The sequence below is a fragment of the Apodemus sylvaticus genome, chromosome 11, assembly GCF_947179515.1.
Source record: "Apodemus sylvaticus chromosome 11, mApoSyl1.1, whole genome shotgun sequence".
In the NCBI taxonomy this organism is placed as follows: Eukaryota; Metazoa; Chordata; class Mammalia; order Rodentia; family Muridae; genus Apodemus; species Apodemus sylvaticus.
In genome coordinates this window covers 76799469-76815867 of record NC_067482.1, presented here as the reverse complement: position 1 = coordinate 76815867, position 16399 = coordinate 76799469, and the positions used below count along the sequence as shown (strand labels likewise).

The 16399-nt window shown below is 50.9% G+C and overlaps 1 protein-coding gene across 1 annotated transcript in view; it reads right to left on the bottom strand.

Moving 5' to 3' along the window:
• Window positions 1-16399, bottom strand: part of Zfyve28 (zinc finger FYVE-type containing 28) — a 90082-nt gene that overhangs the window by 36514 nt on the left and 37169 nt on the right. Inside the window, exons 2-6 of the mRNA XM_052199328.1 lie at window positions 12283-12423; window positions 4472-4609; window positions 2863-3065; window positions 1668-1757; window positions 532-621 (exon numbers count right to left, since the gene is read on the bottom strand). Coding sequence (XP_052055288.1) covers window positions 532-621; window positions 1668-1757; window positions 2863-3065; window positions 4472-4609; window positions 12283-12423 — 662 coding nt within the window. The remainder of the gene's footprint in view (window positions 1-531; window positions 622-1667; window positions 1758-2862; window positions 3066-4471; window positions 4610-12282; window positions 12424-16399) is intronic.

Below are 16399 nucleotides of genomic sequence, written 5' to 3'. Positions count from 1 at the left end.
TGAACACATTGTCCTTGAGGCACATAGGCCCCAGATCCTACATTCTATCTCGACATCTTGAACCCCAACAGACTCTCAAGTCTGACCGGTGAGTTGCTTATTCTCCCATTTTTGTTCTACCTTGCTAGTGGGAAAGGGTCCCTCGGTGGGCCCAGGCACAAGTTAGACCACAGCTTACCTGAACTAATGGTGCCATCTTCTTACAGACCAGAAACCACTCACTCAAACCATACTCTCCTTTGCAAACTAGGGCCCCTTGTCTTCCCACAGAGCCTGCCTCCCATGGCCCTGAGACCCTGCACCCCTGCACTGCGTGTGTGTACCTCACCCGCCCAGCACTAGGCCGCAGGACTCACCACTCAGTCTGCGATATGAGCGCCACCCTCCCCAACCAGGGAAGCAGGAAGTTCTTGGGACACTTGGCTCCTTTCTGCTGAGGAAGCCAGAGTGCCGACTGCTGGGGGTTGACCACAGCAGAGTCTGCAGTGTGCAAGGACCAGTACCAGTACTCAGGAAACAGAGGACACTCACCACACAATGGCCAGCCGGGGAATGGTGAACATGAGGGCAGGTTCGTAGTCATCGATCATGTCCTGGGTCAGATACCCAAAATCCAAGGCTCTGGCAGAAGGAAAGGGAGTGAGAGGGTATCCATGGGTAGATTCCAAGAACAGAGGGGAGCAGAGTACCCGATCCACTCTAGGATTCACACTCGGGGACAAGTGAGGAGGGTGACCTGTGCTACCTCAGTCACACACAGAGGCCAAGGCATGCTTTGCCAGGAAAGCCCCAGACAAGAGGCCACAGTCCGTTTTCCTCTTGTTTCACCTCTGTCCCAATAGGGAACGGAGGAGCAGGATGTGTGGGAATCTGTGCTGTCATTCTGTCAGATGTCTGTCTGTCATTGCCAGTACTTTGCCTAACCTGGAAGCAAGACAACTCAAGGGCCACGCACGGACACGAGGCAGGAATATTCCCCAATCTAGCACCTCCTATGAAATCTAGGTCAGTTCCCCACCGTAAGCAGGTGGCTTTCCCAAGACAACAAACACCCCACGAGCAGGTGCTGAGCCATCAGGACTTCAAAGCAAAATGAACTTTCAGCCACCTCGTTTTCTGGCAATTTGAAACACTTCTGAAGGCATAAACAGTGAACGTTCTGCCTTTTAAAAATAACAACTTATGGTGTGACTTAATCAGTTTCAAAATGAGCACCACAGTTGACTCTCTGTGGTGAATCTTGGCCCCAGACTATTTGGAGAATCTGACTATGAACTGCCAAACAAGGCCTCAATGGCCGCAGTCATGACCCACCCGTGGTGAATAGGCCCGAGCCCTCGCAGGCCACAGAGGCTCTGAGGTAAGAAGCAGAGAAGCAGGGAAGTGGGGGGTAAGGAAGTAGGGAAGTGGGGGAGGCAGGGGCAAGGGAAGAAGGGGACAGGGAGGGGAAGGGCTAGACAGCAGCTGCCCATTAAGGCACACACATCTTCTGTCCTGTCTGTCACAGGACTCCACTGACCGTGAGCCCAGAGCAGAGGGAACTTGGGGTGCCAGTGAGTGTGGGCTCTGCCTTCTGTGCACTGGTAGATGTGAGGAGAAGCAGTAGGTTGCTGTCTTCCCACCTGGGCATCCCTGACAAGATGCCACCCTAAGCAGCCCGCCCTTACCTCTCCACTGTCTCACAGAAGAGCACGATGACTTCCTGCTGCACATAGTACTCCCGGGGGGACTTCACGGGCACCATGGCTGAGACATAGCTGCAAGGCAGAGGCCGGCAGATGTTTGCTCCCCAGATTCCCGGCCTCCCCAAACAAGAACACGAAATTAAAGCCACAGCCCTCCATACCACCACCACCAGTGCCTATGGTTTCACAAACATACAGCTCTGGCTTTACAGGAATCCCCAGACCCCCCCAGTCCCACCCCAGCCTTGCCTGACTGCCCTGAAGCCATCACACCCGCTTAAGTGACTGTTCCCACCTTAGCTGTAAGCCAGTAATGCATTAGTCTATATGGATCCACGATGGGGAGCAAGCTCCTGGGAGACCCCCTCTCCCCATGGAGCACAAACTCCTGTGTACCTCAGCTGCCCAGGAGTGACCCCAGATGTACACAGGACTGAAAGGGTGCTGGCTGGGGGCGGGGGGGAGGTGTTGTTCACGTGATGTTTGTCAGTTTGTTTACCTGATCCCATGTAAAAACATTTTCTTTTGTTTTTTTGTTTTGTCTTGTTTTGTTTTGTTTTGTTTTTTGAGACAGGGCTTCTCTGTACAGTCCTGGCTGTCCTGGAGCTCACTCTGTAGACCAGGCTGGCCTCAAACTCAGAAATCCTCCTGCCTCTCTCTGCCTCCCAAGTGCTGGGATTAAAGGCGTATGCCACCCGTACCTGGCCTGAGAACATTCTCATGCCTTCTAAAGTAGGAACTCTATTTTTTTTTCTTGCTATGAGACACAAGAAAACCATCCTCATCGTCTGCACTCAGACTTCTGAGAGAATACTTCCTTCTAGAGGCCGGTCATGGTATCCTACAGTCAGTAGGCATGGATTTCCTGTCTGTAAGCACCACAAAGTTGGTGCATGGAGCACAGTAGGCCTCTCCGTTAAGCCTGTCCTGAGCCCTGAGTCCCAAGGGCTGAGATTGCCAGAGCCCTGCTGGACTCTATACCCTGTGTTCCCTCTTCCTCTGAAGGTTCCCTTACACCAACCCTCAAAGATCCCTGGGAGCTATCCACCCAACCCCTTCCTCATCATTTTCTACATGGAAACATCTATGTTGCCCCAAAGAGCTGGTAGCTCAAAATTATGAGCAAAAGCCATTATTCCAAATGTCTAAAGCATGTGCATAGGGCCTGCAAGGTCACCTCAGTTCAAACTCAGCAAACAGAACATCAAAGCGTCTCAGCGCCTCCCGCATCTTCTCCGTGTAAGTGTTGAGGTCTCGGAGCGCCTGGTCACGGAGAGTGCCCCGCACGTCCTCCAGGCTGCGGGTCAGCTCCTTGGCCAGCGGCCGCATAGACATGCTCTCCAGCTCACGATTCATGATGATGGAGCCAGCTGCCAGGCACTGTGGGCAGGAGAAGATGCTTCAGAGTGGCCTCAGTGCTCAGTGTGGGATTCAATGTAGGGGGACCCAGTGATGTGGCTCTCACTGCCTCCTGGTCCAGGGCGGCTGCTGCGAGGGAGCCAAAAGTGTCTGGGAAGCCACAGGTGCCTCTGCGTACACACACACACACACACACACACCTAAAGTTAATAGGAACATGCTCTCCCTGATAGCCATAATCATCTATTTAAGCATCCTGCTCCTGGCTGGTGAAGAGACCTCCATGCACCCTCAAATCCCCCACATCTGTCAAAGACCCCAGCCTGTGCTCAGAAACAGGAGTTTGCCTGCTACTCTCAAGGTGGGGACCAAGGAGCATGGAGAGCTCCCAGGTGGCCTCTTCCAGGGTAAATGCGCAGTCCAGTAGCTAGCCTTCACCAGTTTAGGCTAGCCTTCACCAGCTTAGGGCAGAACCAGTCCGCCAGCCAGTCCCGTCAGCATCAATCAGGACAAGAAGCGATTTCCTGTCAGCTGAGGGAAGGGGGCCATTGGCTTCCCAGGTGTGCCCTGAAAAGGGGAACACTGAACTCCAGGTGCCACCCCCTCAACAGCACTTCCCGTACGCACACACCAGCTAACTAACTGAGCTGGGCCTGTCTCCTTTCACAGGCCCTCACAGGAGCCTCTGCCCTGGGCCACGCTATACAGTGAATACAGAAGCTCATGAGGACAGTCTGCTGTGGCTACCCCACCAATCAGAACCTCGGGGGAAGAGCCAGCCAGGTGGTTCAGCGGAGAGGCGTGGGCAGGACAAGGAAAGATGAGGTGAAACGGAGCATGGGGTGGGTGAGGTTCACAGTGGCACCAGGAGGGATGCCAGGGGGACAGCACAGAAGACGAAGGGTGACAGGCTGCCGGCAGAGCCCTGGACCCCCAGTGCTTGGAGAACACAGTCAAGGGAGATACGCTGGAGCCTCACTTTGTTGAGGGGTACAGGAAGTTCCCAGACAAGGGGGACAGTGGTGGGACCTTGTGGGGAAGCCATCTTCCGGTGTCACTGGATATGCTAAGTGAATGCAGTGGGGTAACCCCCCCCCAAGAGCGCCCCTGCTGACGTCACGGCACTGGGTGGTGAGAACTATGCTCACACTGGTATCTGAGGAGCAGTGGCAGGATCCTGGATGGCTGGGGACCCGTGAGTCTCCTAACAATCACAGGAGAAACTTCATCTGCACCAGTGGTGGTGGGAGCACAGGGTTAGAGCTCCCCATGATGTTCCTAGGCTAGTGGCCAAGGAAGCTCAGGTCACAACTTCTGAAAAACCGAGGGCGGACAGAGCCCCTAGAGGGTTCACCAGGCTTCACATGAACATGGCTGGAAAAGGGTGTTCAATGTGAGGACCCAGAATCCCAGCAGCTGCCCACTACCTCAGCCCCGAACCACAGTTGGCCAGCCAAGTTGTCATGCCGGATCTCCTCTGGAAACTTGACGCAGAAATCCCGAGGGGCACGGTCCTGAGGGATACACTCCTCCATGATCTGATTAATGATGTTTAACACATTGTCCTGAAACAGAAAGAAAGACCGCTCAGCCGGACTACAGAGGACTACAGAAGTGATCTGGCAGCACATCCTGCCTTACCCCCTCCTGGGATGATACCCCCTAGTGGTCGCCTGCCTTACCCCCTCCTGGGATGATACCCCCCTAGTAGTCGCCTGCCTCACCCCCTCCTGGGATGATACCCCCTAGTGGTCTGCTGCTGGCACACAGCCCTGTGACTGAGCTCATCTGATGACATCACTCTTTGTAACAACTGAACCATCTTCCAAGAAAAAAGACTTCAACTTCCCTCCTTGCCTTAAATGCCTGGAGTCACAGCTACCCCGGGTACCTCTCAACACCCATACACTAGGTCAGTGGACTCCTATACAATCTTGACTCTGGGAACTGGGGAGACAGCTCAGCAGATACAATGCTTGCTGTGCAAACACAAGGACCTGAGTTTGGATCATTAGCACTACTCTTAAAAGTAGGGTACAGTAGCTCACCTGTAACCCCAGCACAAGGGGCAGGGTGGCGGCAGGACAGCCCTGGGGACTTGCTGGCTCTGATTTCAGTAGAGATGCTATCTCACACACCTGCCACGTGCACTCAGCACATGCACACATGCACGACCTTCGCTGTCCATTTCCACATCACTATTATTCCCATAACAAGCCCAGGCTATCCTCACGTGTTTGTTTACTTCCAGGGCGGTGACTGTGCTGAGGGCTACCATCCCTTTCACAATGTGAAAACCTCCCAACAGTGGCAATGTCAGCTTTCACAACAGAGTTAGCATCAAGTATGAGTAAAAGGGTCCCCAAGCACCAACTGGGGACCTGTCTGAACCAGTTTTATCACAGGAGTACAAACACACACCTTAGGACCACATAAGGAAAGTGTTGGGTCAGCACTTTCAGACCCTACTCCTTCACCAAGCAGTGACCCTCCTACCTGCTCTGGGAGCAGCAGACAGAACACGAAAGTCCCTGCCTGTCAATACCCGGGCAGCTCCTCCTCTACCCCAAAGGCTGGGCAAACTATGGCAGGACACCCGACTTTTCTGATTCTCAGCAGCAAAATGGAGAACACAGTTCCATAGCAGCCTGGAGGAGACACAAACTAAAATCTGTAAAACCTGGGAACCTGCAATGCACAGCTACTTGTTTGTTTTATTTGACACAATGTCTCTTTTTGTAGCTTGGGGAGGGGCAGGAACTTGTAGGAATCCTATCTCTGCCTGCCTCCCAAGTGTAACACCACACCACTGCACTATGTGTGTGTGTGTGTGTAAATGAGTTTTATGTGTGTCCACCTGTCCACTCACAGAGAGGCCAGAGGAAAATGCTGGGAGCCCTACTCTATCAATCTCTGAGTTATTCTCCTGCACCAGGGTCTCTCCCTGAATCTCTAGCTGGGCTGACCACCTAGCATGTCCTGGAGAGCCTCTATTCCCCGCCTTGCCTACAGCACTGGTATTACAGGCATACATGTATACAGCTCAGCTAACTTTGTATGTGATAGCTGAGAATTTGAACACAGACCTTCACATTTGTATAGCAAACACTCCTGCCCACTGAGCCGTCTCCCCAGCCCTTGACTGGGAATTCTGAACCCAGCCAAGATGGAGTTGCCAGAACTAAATTTGCTCCGCTCCAAATAGCAGAGGAAACAACGGCTCTCAGGCATGGCCATCGGATGTCAGTTGGGAACGGCCAGTGACCCTGAGATGGAAGAAAACCAGGCATGCCCTGTGCAGCACGGGGATGTGGTGACCAACAGGACCAAGGCGGTTGGATTCCAAGGACAGCAGCAGAGAGTGTGCAGCGAGGTGCCCGAGAATGGACATGGGAGGTCCCCCTTGTGGATTCAGCACAAACCACACAAAACAAGATTGTGAGCAGTGGGGACACTCGCGGGACCAGAAGAGTAAGAGGCTCTGATCAGCCTAAGACCTTAAAACACAAGAGGCACCTCCTGAGTGGCTAAGTGTGAAGGGCTGAATGTGAAACCTCCCACAGATGGGAGAGCAACCAATACTAATCAGGGCGTAGAGCTTCCCTGAGGGGCATGGCCTTAGGGATAGGTGTGTTCTTTCTAAAGACACACATTGAGTCCCAGGAAGGAGAAAATCAACAAAGTTCAGTTGAGATGAAGAGTAAAACTCACAAAGTTCTACCAACACAGTCAGGACAGCACAGCTTACACCAGGAGAGAAGACATCACTATACACTCTGCACATACTAAAAACGACTCCATTAACAATTCATGCTGACAACTTAGACGGAATTTCTTGAACTATACAAACCACCAAAACTCTTCAAAAAGGCTTAGAAAACCTGAAAAGCCTCGTACGTATTCAATAAAATGAAGCAGAAGTTAAAAATATTCCCACAGAGAAGCTTCAGAATTCTAACAGAAAAAATAACTCCAATTTGAAACAAACTCACAACCCCTCCCCCCCAAAATGCAGAAGTGAGAATCTTTCTCTCCAACACACTGTATAGAAGCACCCGATATCCCAGTACCAAAACAAGACTGGATGAGTAATCTTCATGAATATAGATGCAGAACTTCTGTTGTTTTAATTTTCTATTTTGAGGTAGAAACGTATGTGCACCCGGCTGGCCTCAAACTTACTGTGCGGCGGCAGCTGCCCTTAAACTCCTAATTCTGTCTCTCAAGTGCTGGGTCACAGGTACGTGACAGCACAGCTAACAATATTACATATAAAGATTCTTGACAGAATTTGAGGAGATTAAAATAATTCATAAAAAGCGTATTGTGGCGTGAGAGGAGAGAGAGAGGCCTGGCCGCTTCTGCTTTGTTTTTCTGTTTGCGGCTGGTCACAGGCTTGAACCCACGGCCTTACACACAATAAACACATGTTCTTATGGAGCGAGATCCCAGCCGTTCTACAGTTCCTGAGGTCTAGCTCGGTTGAGAGTAGGGTCCAATGCTGTCTTATCTTTCTGGCTCTGTGAGATGCTGGCTTGGTTTCCCCACCTCCTCCTACTGGGGAACCTGGTGAGCTTCCTGACAGGCAGCTTTCAATGCCACTGTCTTTTTGCTAAAGCATACGTAATGGTGCAATGTAGGAGTTGCTTTCTCTGAAGACACAGAGCGAGCAGGACCAGATGAGTCCAAGATTCCTTCCAAAGCTACAAAATTGTAACCCTAAATATAGAAATGGTGAGAAGCCCAAGGCTTCTCAGTATCCAAACTTTCAGCAGTTTGACACAGCTTACTGTAACGTATGTGACGCCCTGATTACCGTCAGAAAGTGAATAAATAGATAAGGGATTTCGGTATAGAAGAAAACATCCAGGTATAGTGGTGTGCAACTATGCTTAGGAGGCTGAGACAAGAAGATTATGAGTTCAAGCCCAGCCTGACTAAGCAAGGCTTAGTCCACAAAATACAAACAAACAAACAAACAAACCAAAAAACCCAAACAAACCAAAAAGTCATGGAGGCAGCGGGGGAGGAAAGAGGGACAGAAGAAAGGCGAGGAAAGGTCAGTATTTAAGTCAGTCACTCATATGATTGAATAGTGATACGTACTAGGTCCTGGGGTGACCTAGTGAGTGTTGTGCACAGAGCCCTGCCTCACAGCACCTTCATGCAGCACGACAGAGAATGGTAACAGAAACACTCAGGGTTTTGTTTTCAGTTTTTTGTTTTTTTCAAGAAAGTTTCTCTGTAGTCCTAGCTGTCCTGGAATTCAGTCTGTAGACCAGGCTGGCTTCAAACTCAAGAGATCCACCTGCCTCTGCCTCCTAAGTGCTGGGATTTAAGGCGTGCACCACCACTGCCTGGCAACACTCAGTATTTTACATAAAAGTATTCCATATCACCTGACATAAGAAGAAACTTGATTATCCCAATAGTCACAAAGAAAGTATTGACAAAACTCCACCATCCATTCCTGATAAGAGCCCTCTGCAAGATATACATAGGAGGCAACTTCCTTGGCAGGATAAAGGGAGTCTGCAGAAATCCTTCAGCTAACAAGCTTGAAGACAAACAACTGACAGCTGACTCTCCCAAGGTAAGAACAAGTCTATGCACCGTGCGTGTATGCCAAGCACTGGACAGGAAAGCCAGTCAGGTTCTCGGGAGCAGGGCATGGCACACAACACAAAATCAAGACGGCCAGGGAAGCAAGAATGCGTACTGCCCTTGCCGAGAACCTGAGTTCTCGGAACCCTCATGAGGCAGCTCACAGTTGTCTGCAACTCTAGGTCCAGGGGGATCTGACATCCCCTCTTCTGGCCTCCACAGGCACCTGTATTCATGTGCACTACACATGCATAGACATAATCTAATTAAAAATAAATCTTTTTAAAAAGAAGCACAAAACTTTATTTGCAGAAAACATTTATAGAAAAAAATCTAATAGTGCCTAAAAGAATGTCAAAACTAGTAAGTGAGTTAGAAAGTTATCCACGAAATGCATTTGGGAACCAGGCACACTTGTTAAGGCAGAAATATCACTTGATCCCAAAAGTTTAAGGCCAGCTTAAGCAACATACAGAGACCCCCCCTGCCTCAAACTGTGTGCGTGTTCTTCTTTCTCTTTCACTTTCTTTCTTTCTTTTTTCTTGTGTGTGTGTGTGTGTGTGTGTGTGTGTGTGTGTGTGTGTGTATAACAGGGTTTCTCTGTGTAGCCCTGGCTGTCCTGGAACTCATAACTCATTCTGTAGACCAGGCTGGCCTCAAACTCAGAAATCCACCTGCCTCTGCCTCCTGAGTGCTGGGATTACAGGTATGTACCACCACTGCCCGGCTTCTCTCTCTCTCTCTCTCTCTCTCTCTCTCTCTCTCTCTCCCCCTTTCTCTCCCTTCCTCCCTGTTTCTCTCTCCCTCCCTCTCTGTCTTTCTTTCTTTTTTAAGATTTGTTTATTTTATGTATGTGAGAACACTGTAGCTGTCTTCAAACACACCAGAAAAGGTCATCGGATCTCATTACAGATGGTTGTGAGCCACCCATGTGGTTGTTAGGAACTGAACTCAGGCCAGGCAGTGGTGGCGCACGCCTTTAATTCCAGCACTTGGTAGGCAGAGGCAGGTGGATCTCTGAGTTCCAGGTCAGCCTGGTCTTGGTCTACAGAGTGAGTTCCAGGATAGCCAGGGATATACAGAGAAACCCTAAAAAAAAAGAAAGAAAGAAAGAAAGAAAGAAAGAAAGAAAGAAAGAAAGAAAGAAAGAAAGAAAGAAAGAAAGGAAGGAAGGAAGGAAGGAAGGAAGGAAGGAAGGAAGGAAGGAAGGAAGGAAGGAAGGAAGGAAGGAAAAGAAAAAGGAATTGAAATCAAGACTTCTGGAAAAAATAGTCAGTGCTCTTAACCACAGCACCATCCCTCCAGCCCTTCTTTCATTTTCTTGACATACAATTAATTCCCAAACTCCTTGCAATCTCTGAGGATCTTCCGTTAAAGAAGTTACAGGTAGCCAGGGTCTAAGTAGCTTCAGGGTGGGGCCAGCCATTACAGGACACAGACCTAGATTTGCAACTTTAACTGTCAAACTCTGAGGGGAGGGGAGGGGAGCAAGCACACCTGACCGACACCTCCCTAAACAGAGGCTCCAGAGGGCTTCTGGGTTGGCACACTGATCTGCCACTGAGGACGGAGCGTCTTCCCGCTCCACAGAGACAGGAGTGCCCTGCTCAGGCAGTGTCCAGACATCACTCTGCATGCTCTTCATCCGTGTGCACACATGTCATATCACAAATATGACACCTAAAGGAAGCACTCTCCTCAATTCAGACAGGAAGCACTGGGCTGAGGCACCCACCTGGCATGGGGGGATCTTTCTACTGTCAGAAGTGGTGAGGAACCTTGTAAGAATGGAGAGCAGGGAGAACAGCTCTCCTTCCCTCGGTAAGGCCGCAGGTCACAAGATGAGTTTGTAGCTGTCCCTTATCTGCCTACAGAGCAGCACCCAGCACTCAGAGACTAATCTTGATTAAGCAACGCCAGGCAGAACACCACGAAGGGCCATGAAATTCTTGGTTCATGAGCAAAACTCGCACGGGGTGCCAAGGATGAGGGGCCTAGGGCATCTATTGGACCACCCCCAGCTGCACATGCCAGGCCTGAGCCATCCAACGACAACAGTCAGCCTGGGAAGCACTGGGCTCTGTGACTGGATTGGGGCAGAGGAGAAACTGAGTCAATACAGGCAGCATGGCCATGGAGGAGCCAAAAAGACGCAGTGAGCTGAATCCTGGGCCTAAGAGGCTGAAGAGTGTGAAAGAAGTGACAGCGGGTGAGGGTAGACAGGGGAGAGGGTCCTGTGAGCCAGTGACAAGGAAGAGCCCTGATGGATTCGCACAGTCTCTGTCCCCATGTTCCCTCCCAGACCCCAGGAAAGGAAAGAAAGTGTGTCCTTAGGACACAGCCTGGACCTACGTGTCCCCCCCCAGGCCCTTCGCACAGTACAAGATCCGCTGTGATGAGCCCTGACCGTTGACCTGAGAAGGGACACCATCTTGATAACCAAACCTATCTAAAATAATACTTTGCTGCTGACACCAATGAGCACCTCGCTCAGAGTGAGACATTAAGCTGGCCACAGCCATGTCCCAAGTGACCACAGCCGTCCCCTTCCCACAGGAACAAGGGGGAAAGGAACCTTCAGGCCCTCTGAGCATCTCTCCTTTGGAGTCTCTCCCCCTTGCAGGTGGCTCCCTAGTAACAGCCCTCACAGGAACTGCTTCTAACACAAGCTCCTGGAAGCAGGGAGGCTGGCCCTGGAGGGGCCTAGGGCATCTACTGGACCACCCACACGGACATATGGTAGGTGAAGGCTGTGTTGAACAGCGCTGAGCAGAAGAGCCCAAAGAAAGAAGGGGCAGATCACGACCTGCAGACAGACACTCACAGTGTCCTGCTCCGGAGCTCCAGGGGAACAGGCCGCACTCAAGAACAGGAGGAAACAATGCCCTAGAGGCAGCCTGGGGTGTGATCAGCTCGGCCACTTTGTAAATATCAGATGCATCAAGGCCTTGAGGACCAGAGTGACAGTTATGGGCTGGCTCTCTGTCAGGTGAGCATGCACCAGCCCACCTCTCAGAATAGAGGACCCAGGAAGAACTTGTAGGTGAAATACACAGAGCAAGTTCCTGAACTTTCGAAAGACTGTGCTCGTCACTTCATGAAACTTTGTTCCAGCTGGAAACGCCTCGTGAACGTTTGGTGCACTGGAAGAAAATGCTGCTGGCAAGGTATTTTTAGCAGCAGCTTCCAGAGCTGTCTCTGAATTATGCAGCAAAAGCTCACAGCACCATGAGTCAGCAGCGAGGGCACTGACAACCCCCACTGCTAACTCTGCACACATTACCCAGAGCAGCCACAGCAAGGACCTCCCTTCCCAAGCCAGCTGCTGTCCGCTTCACTCTGGTCTCAGCGTCTGCTCTTCCCAAGCCTCCCGGGCAGTTAGCACTTGCAACCTAAGTCCCCACCCCACATGATCATGCCCTGCCCAACACCACTCTCCTCTTCGGTCTAACCTCTTCATTATTTCCAGGGTCCCAATTACATCCCTGCAGGGCAGGATCAGATAGCAAAGCCACAGGCTTCCCAGGACAGGTCACAGCATCTATCCTTGGTTACAGTCACTTACTCAAGCAAGAACTTCCCCTAAGAACTCCCCAAGATGGACACGCACCCCATGCCCCACCGTCCCACTCACCTGACAGGAGCGGAACTGGCTGACAAGCAGTGTGCACCTCTGTGGCTCCTTCCGCCCATCCAGGCTGTCCAGCTCTGCAGCCACCTGGTTCAGCTCCTCATCAGCATAGTAGAACTGGGCCAGCAGTTGTGGGTCTGACCTCTGCAGGAGAAAGAGGTGCCGGGAACATGAGGAGGTGGGAACTGCTGGAGGAGACACATGGCTGGTGGCCTTGTTCCTAGGGGGCAGGCTGCCCCTGGGATGACCCCCAGGGCTAAGCCTCTAACCTGGACTCTTCTACCCCAAGCACTAGCCATCTCATCACATTTCTCCATAAGAACCTTGGGAATACAATCAGAGCAAAAGCCAGGCTGTGGGGGCCGTGCCCACTTAGCTCATCCTACGTAAAAGATCCTCAGTAGAATCCCAGAAAAGAGGAAGAGAGAGAAGCCCAGGACCTTGGGATAACAGAAAATCTCTTAGGGAAAATAAAAATTATATAAACAAGGCCTAGTGACACATACCTGCCATCCCAGCACTAGGGAGGCTGAGGCAGGAGGATTGTGTATTTGATTATGAGCCTGAGTTATGTAATGAGACTTTGTCCAAGAAAAGGTGTTTAATCCACAGATCTAAACAGAAAGGACAAAGACAACCACTGAAGGAAGGAGCTTATCATTATTATTATTGTTGTTGTTGTTGTTATTGTTGTTGTTATTATTATTATTATCATTATTATTTCATTCCACTGAAATGAAAATGACTGGCAGAGTTTGAGCTCAGTCCTCCCTCTGAAGACCTCCCTACGCTCTCAGCCCCATTTCTTAACACTGGGGAACACCAGTTTCCTCACCTCAGAGGCCTCCCTTCCACTAACTCATAGGTGCTCTGGTTCTGATCTTGCAACAGCTAAACTCCGAGGAGGACCCAGGCTCCCTGTCTCCCTTTCGCCTGGTATCCGCCCACTGTCTCTCTGCTGCAGCCCATTGGCTGGCGTATTTTCCCACCAGCCTAGGCCTTTGCACAATGGTGCCCAGGCTCCCAGGTGTCACAGACTCCTTCCCTAGGGCACAGTTCAGAGAAGTGAGGGAGACATGGTGAGGCCCCAGCATGTTTTGGTAAAGGGTGCTCATGACTGCAGGAAGAAAGCCATGGAGAGGGCTGAGGAGAGCTATAGAGCTCAAGAGGTAGAACATTTCCCTAGCATGCACAAGGCTCTGGATCAGCCTCCAATACCAGAAGAAAAAAAAACAAAGACCCAGGAGAGTAGAATACACACAATGTACCAACCCAAATGTGCCGTGACGATGCACATGTATGCACACACACACTCACACAGCACAAAAATGACACCTGGCCCACTCTCGTCCACCCAAGCGTGTGGCTGTGTTAATGCCTCAATGTGTTAACTTCTGGGCATTATTTGTAATTTCCCTTCCCTCCCTTAGCCTCCCCTTCCCTTCCATTTCCCTCACAGTCCTTTCTCTGTCCCTTCCCTAAGGCTCCCAAAAGACTCAGGGAGGCTTTTCCTTAACTATAAGGTGTTGATCACAGACACGAACCACCCAACCAGTCAAGGATGCTGGGGAGGGAAGGGAACCCCCAGGTGTGGCCAAGCAGCCCTGCATGGGGCTGGAGCTGGCAAAGTCACCAATCAGAATTTGCATAGCATGTCACAGACAGCTACAGTGCCTAGCAGACCTTCCCAAGGCATCCTGCAGACTGAGTGGGAACTCCCAGACCCGCCTGATCTGGACTAGATGCAGATGCAGCACCTTCCTCTTTACCTGGTTGGTGACATCCTATAGGCAGAGAGAGAAAGGCCCTTTGTGCCACATGCAGCACCCAATGCTGGCCACCTACCCCTCCACACCTGGACTGACTTCTCAAGCTACTGCCACACCCAGGAAGGCTACGGAACACCAGAGACTGGGATGAGATGAGATCCAGATGTACAGTTGTGGTCTGGGAGATGGCTCAGTGGGTAGAGGTCTGCCAGGCCCACACAAGACATGGTAGTTCACATCTGTAACTGCAGCACTCCTACCATAAGATAGGAGGCAGAGATGAGAGAGGCCCTAGAAGTTCATGAGTCAGGAAGCTCACAAGCCAGTGGGCCTGTGCACAGAATAACAACAGAGAGACGCTGTCTCAGCAGGATCAAGGGCAAGGACGGAGACTGTCCTCTGACCTCCACGTGTGTACCATGGCACACGCACCCATATTCACAGACACCAACCTGTAGCTGGCCTTTGCTACTTTGTGGTTCCTTCTTTGTCCTACTGTTTATCCCCTGCCCCCCCCCCCCACCTCGCCCTGCCCCCAGTACTAGACAGAAGTGAAGCAAGGATGGAGGGGGGAGAGAGCAATTAGAAAAGTCCCTGAATCTAATTTCTTTCCTTTTGTTTCTTCTTTGACCATAGCTACTAACAAACCACAACCAACCTCCCTAAACAACCAACAACTCCTCCCCCCTTGACTCTCTGGGCCTTCTGGAAAGTTCCCAGGATTCCAAATGTCACACAATCACAGAAGCTATCTGCAGTTGGCAAAACCATGCCTCTGCTAGAGCACATCTTTGAAGGAAACAACGAGATCCTACAAACTGACCTCCGCATGCACGTACAAATAAAATAAAAATTGTTTTTGGAAAAAGGCAGGGTGAGAGACGAGAGGCACAGTCACTCCCCTCTTCCCACCACACAGCTCCAGCTAACTCCCTGTTCTTACCTCTACATGGCCAACTCACTCTGACGCAGCCCCCAAGATCCGGGTCTGACTTGGGTTGCTCACTAGCTTCTCCTCCTAGGTGCCAGGGCCAGCTGACATTCCCTGAGGAAGGAGGGCAGTCATAGACACACCTGCTTCCCAGTAGACAGAAATACCTTCCTCCTCTTACCCCCTTCTCCTAGAAGGGGTTTGGCTCCCTCTCAAGCAGGGACAAACTTACTGCTCACACAAGAGACATGTGCTGTACACCTCAGCAACGCCATGGTCCACTTGACTTGTCAGCCAGCTTAGGGTGGTCAACCATGTCAACAGAACCCTAGTTCCCTTCTGACCTCAAACCCACAAGCCCCCAGCGAATGCTAGAGGGAAGGCTTGGCAGACAAGGCGTGGAGCAGCTGGCATTGGCCTAGGGGTGTCAGGATAATCCCATCTGTCAGTTTCCCAGGTTGAAACCAACCCATCACCCAGGAGGAGTGGACCCAGCCTCAAGAGGGCAACATGTAGGCCTGCCCACCTCCCTCCTGTCTGTGCTCTGCAGAAACCAACAGCACCCATGTGTGCAGAGGTGAGTGTGCGCATGGCCTGTGCATGTATGCACTGTGCATGTATATATTCGCACGCATTTCTATTAGCGTGTACATGCATTTATGTTTGCACAAATGTGTGACTTAACTGTTCAGCATGGGAAGGACCTAAAGTAGAAGACCTATACCCGTTAGCATTCGGAATCACATTCCCTGATACGGTGAAGGCTTACTCTCTGCCCTATATTCTCCATTGTGACCAAAGTGGGACCCAATCTCTCTCTCTCTCTCTCTCTCTCTCTCTCTCTCTCACACACACACACACACACACACACACACACGCACATGCACACATGCGCACGCGCGTGCGTCCATATAATGCACACACAGGCATGCACACACGCCTAGAGCAGAAGAAAGTAAGAGTGTTCAGAAAATGTTACAAAAACACAAAACTTTTAGCTGCCGATGGAGTGACAGTGCCAGGCCCCTCGGGACTGCGATTTCAGACTAAAGAACCAAAGTTCTTCTATGTCTCCCCATAAGCCAAAGTGTGTGAGCAGAACAGATTCTAAATTACTGTGCCAGTCACGCCTACCCCTGGCCCCAGGTGCTGAGCAAGAGGAAGCCTCCAGGCAGGGGTCCCAGGAAATGAGTTAACAAACCAAGGAGATTCAATTTGTCCTGATTAAAGAATCCCAGAGAAAATCTTAGTTACTAAGCCTATAATTGTAAGTATGCAGAGTAGGGCCCAGAAACCCAATTCTCTCAGTGCTACACCAGCCTGGTGAGCACTGGCCCCATGCAGGTTGGCTTACAGGCCTGACACAGGGAGGCGGTATGCTGATTTTGTGGTTTGGAGGTTGTTGGGTTTTTGGTTTTTT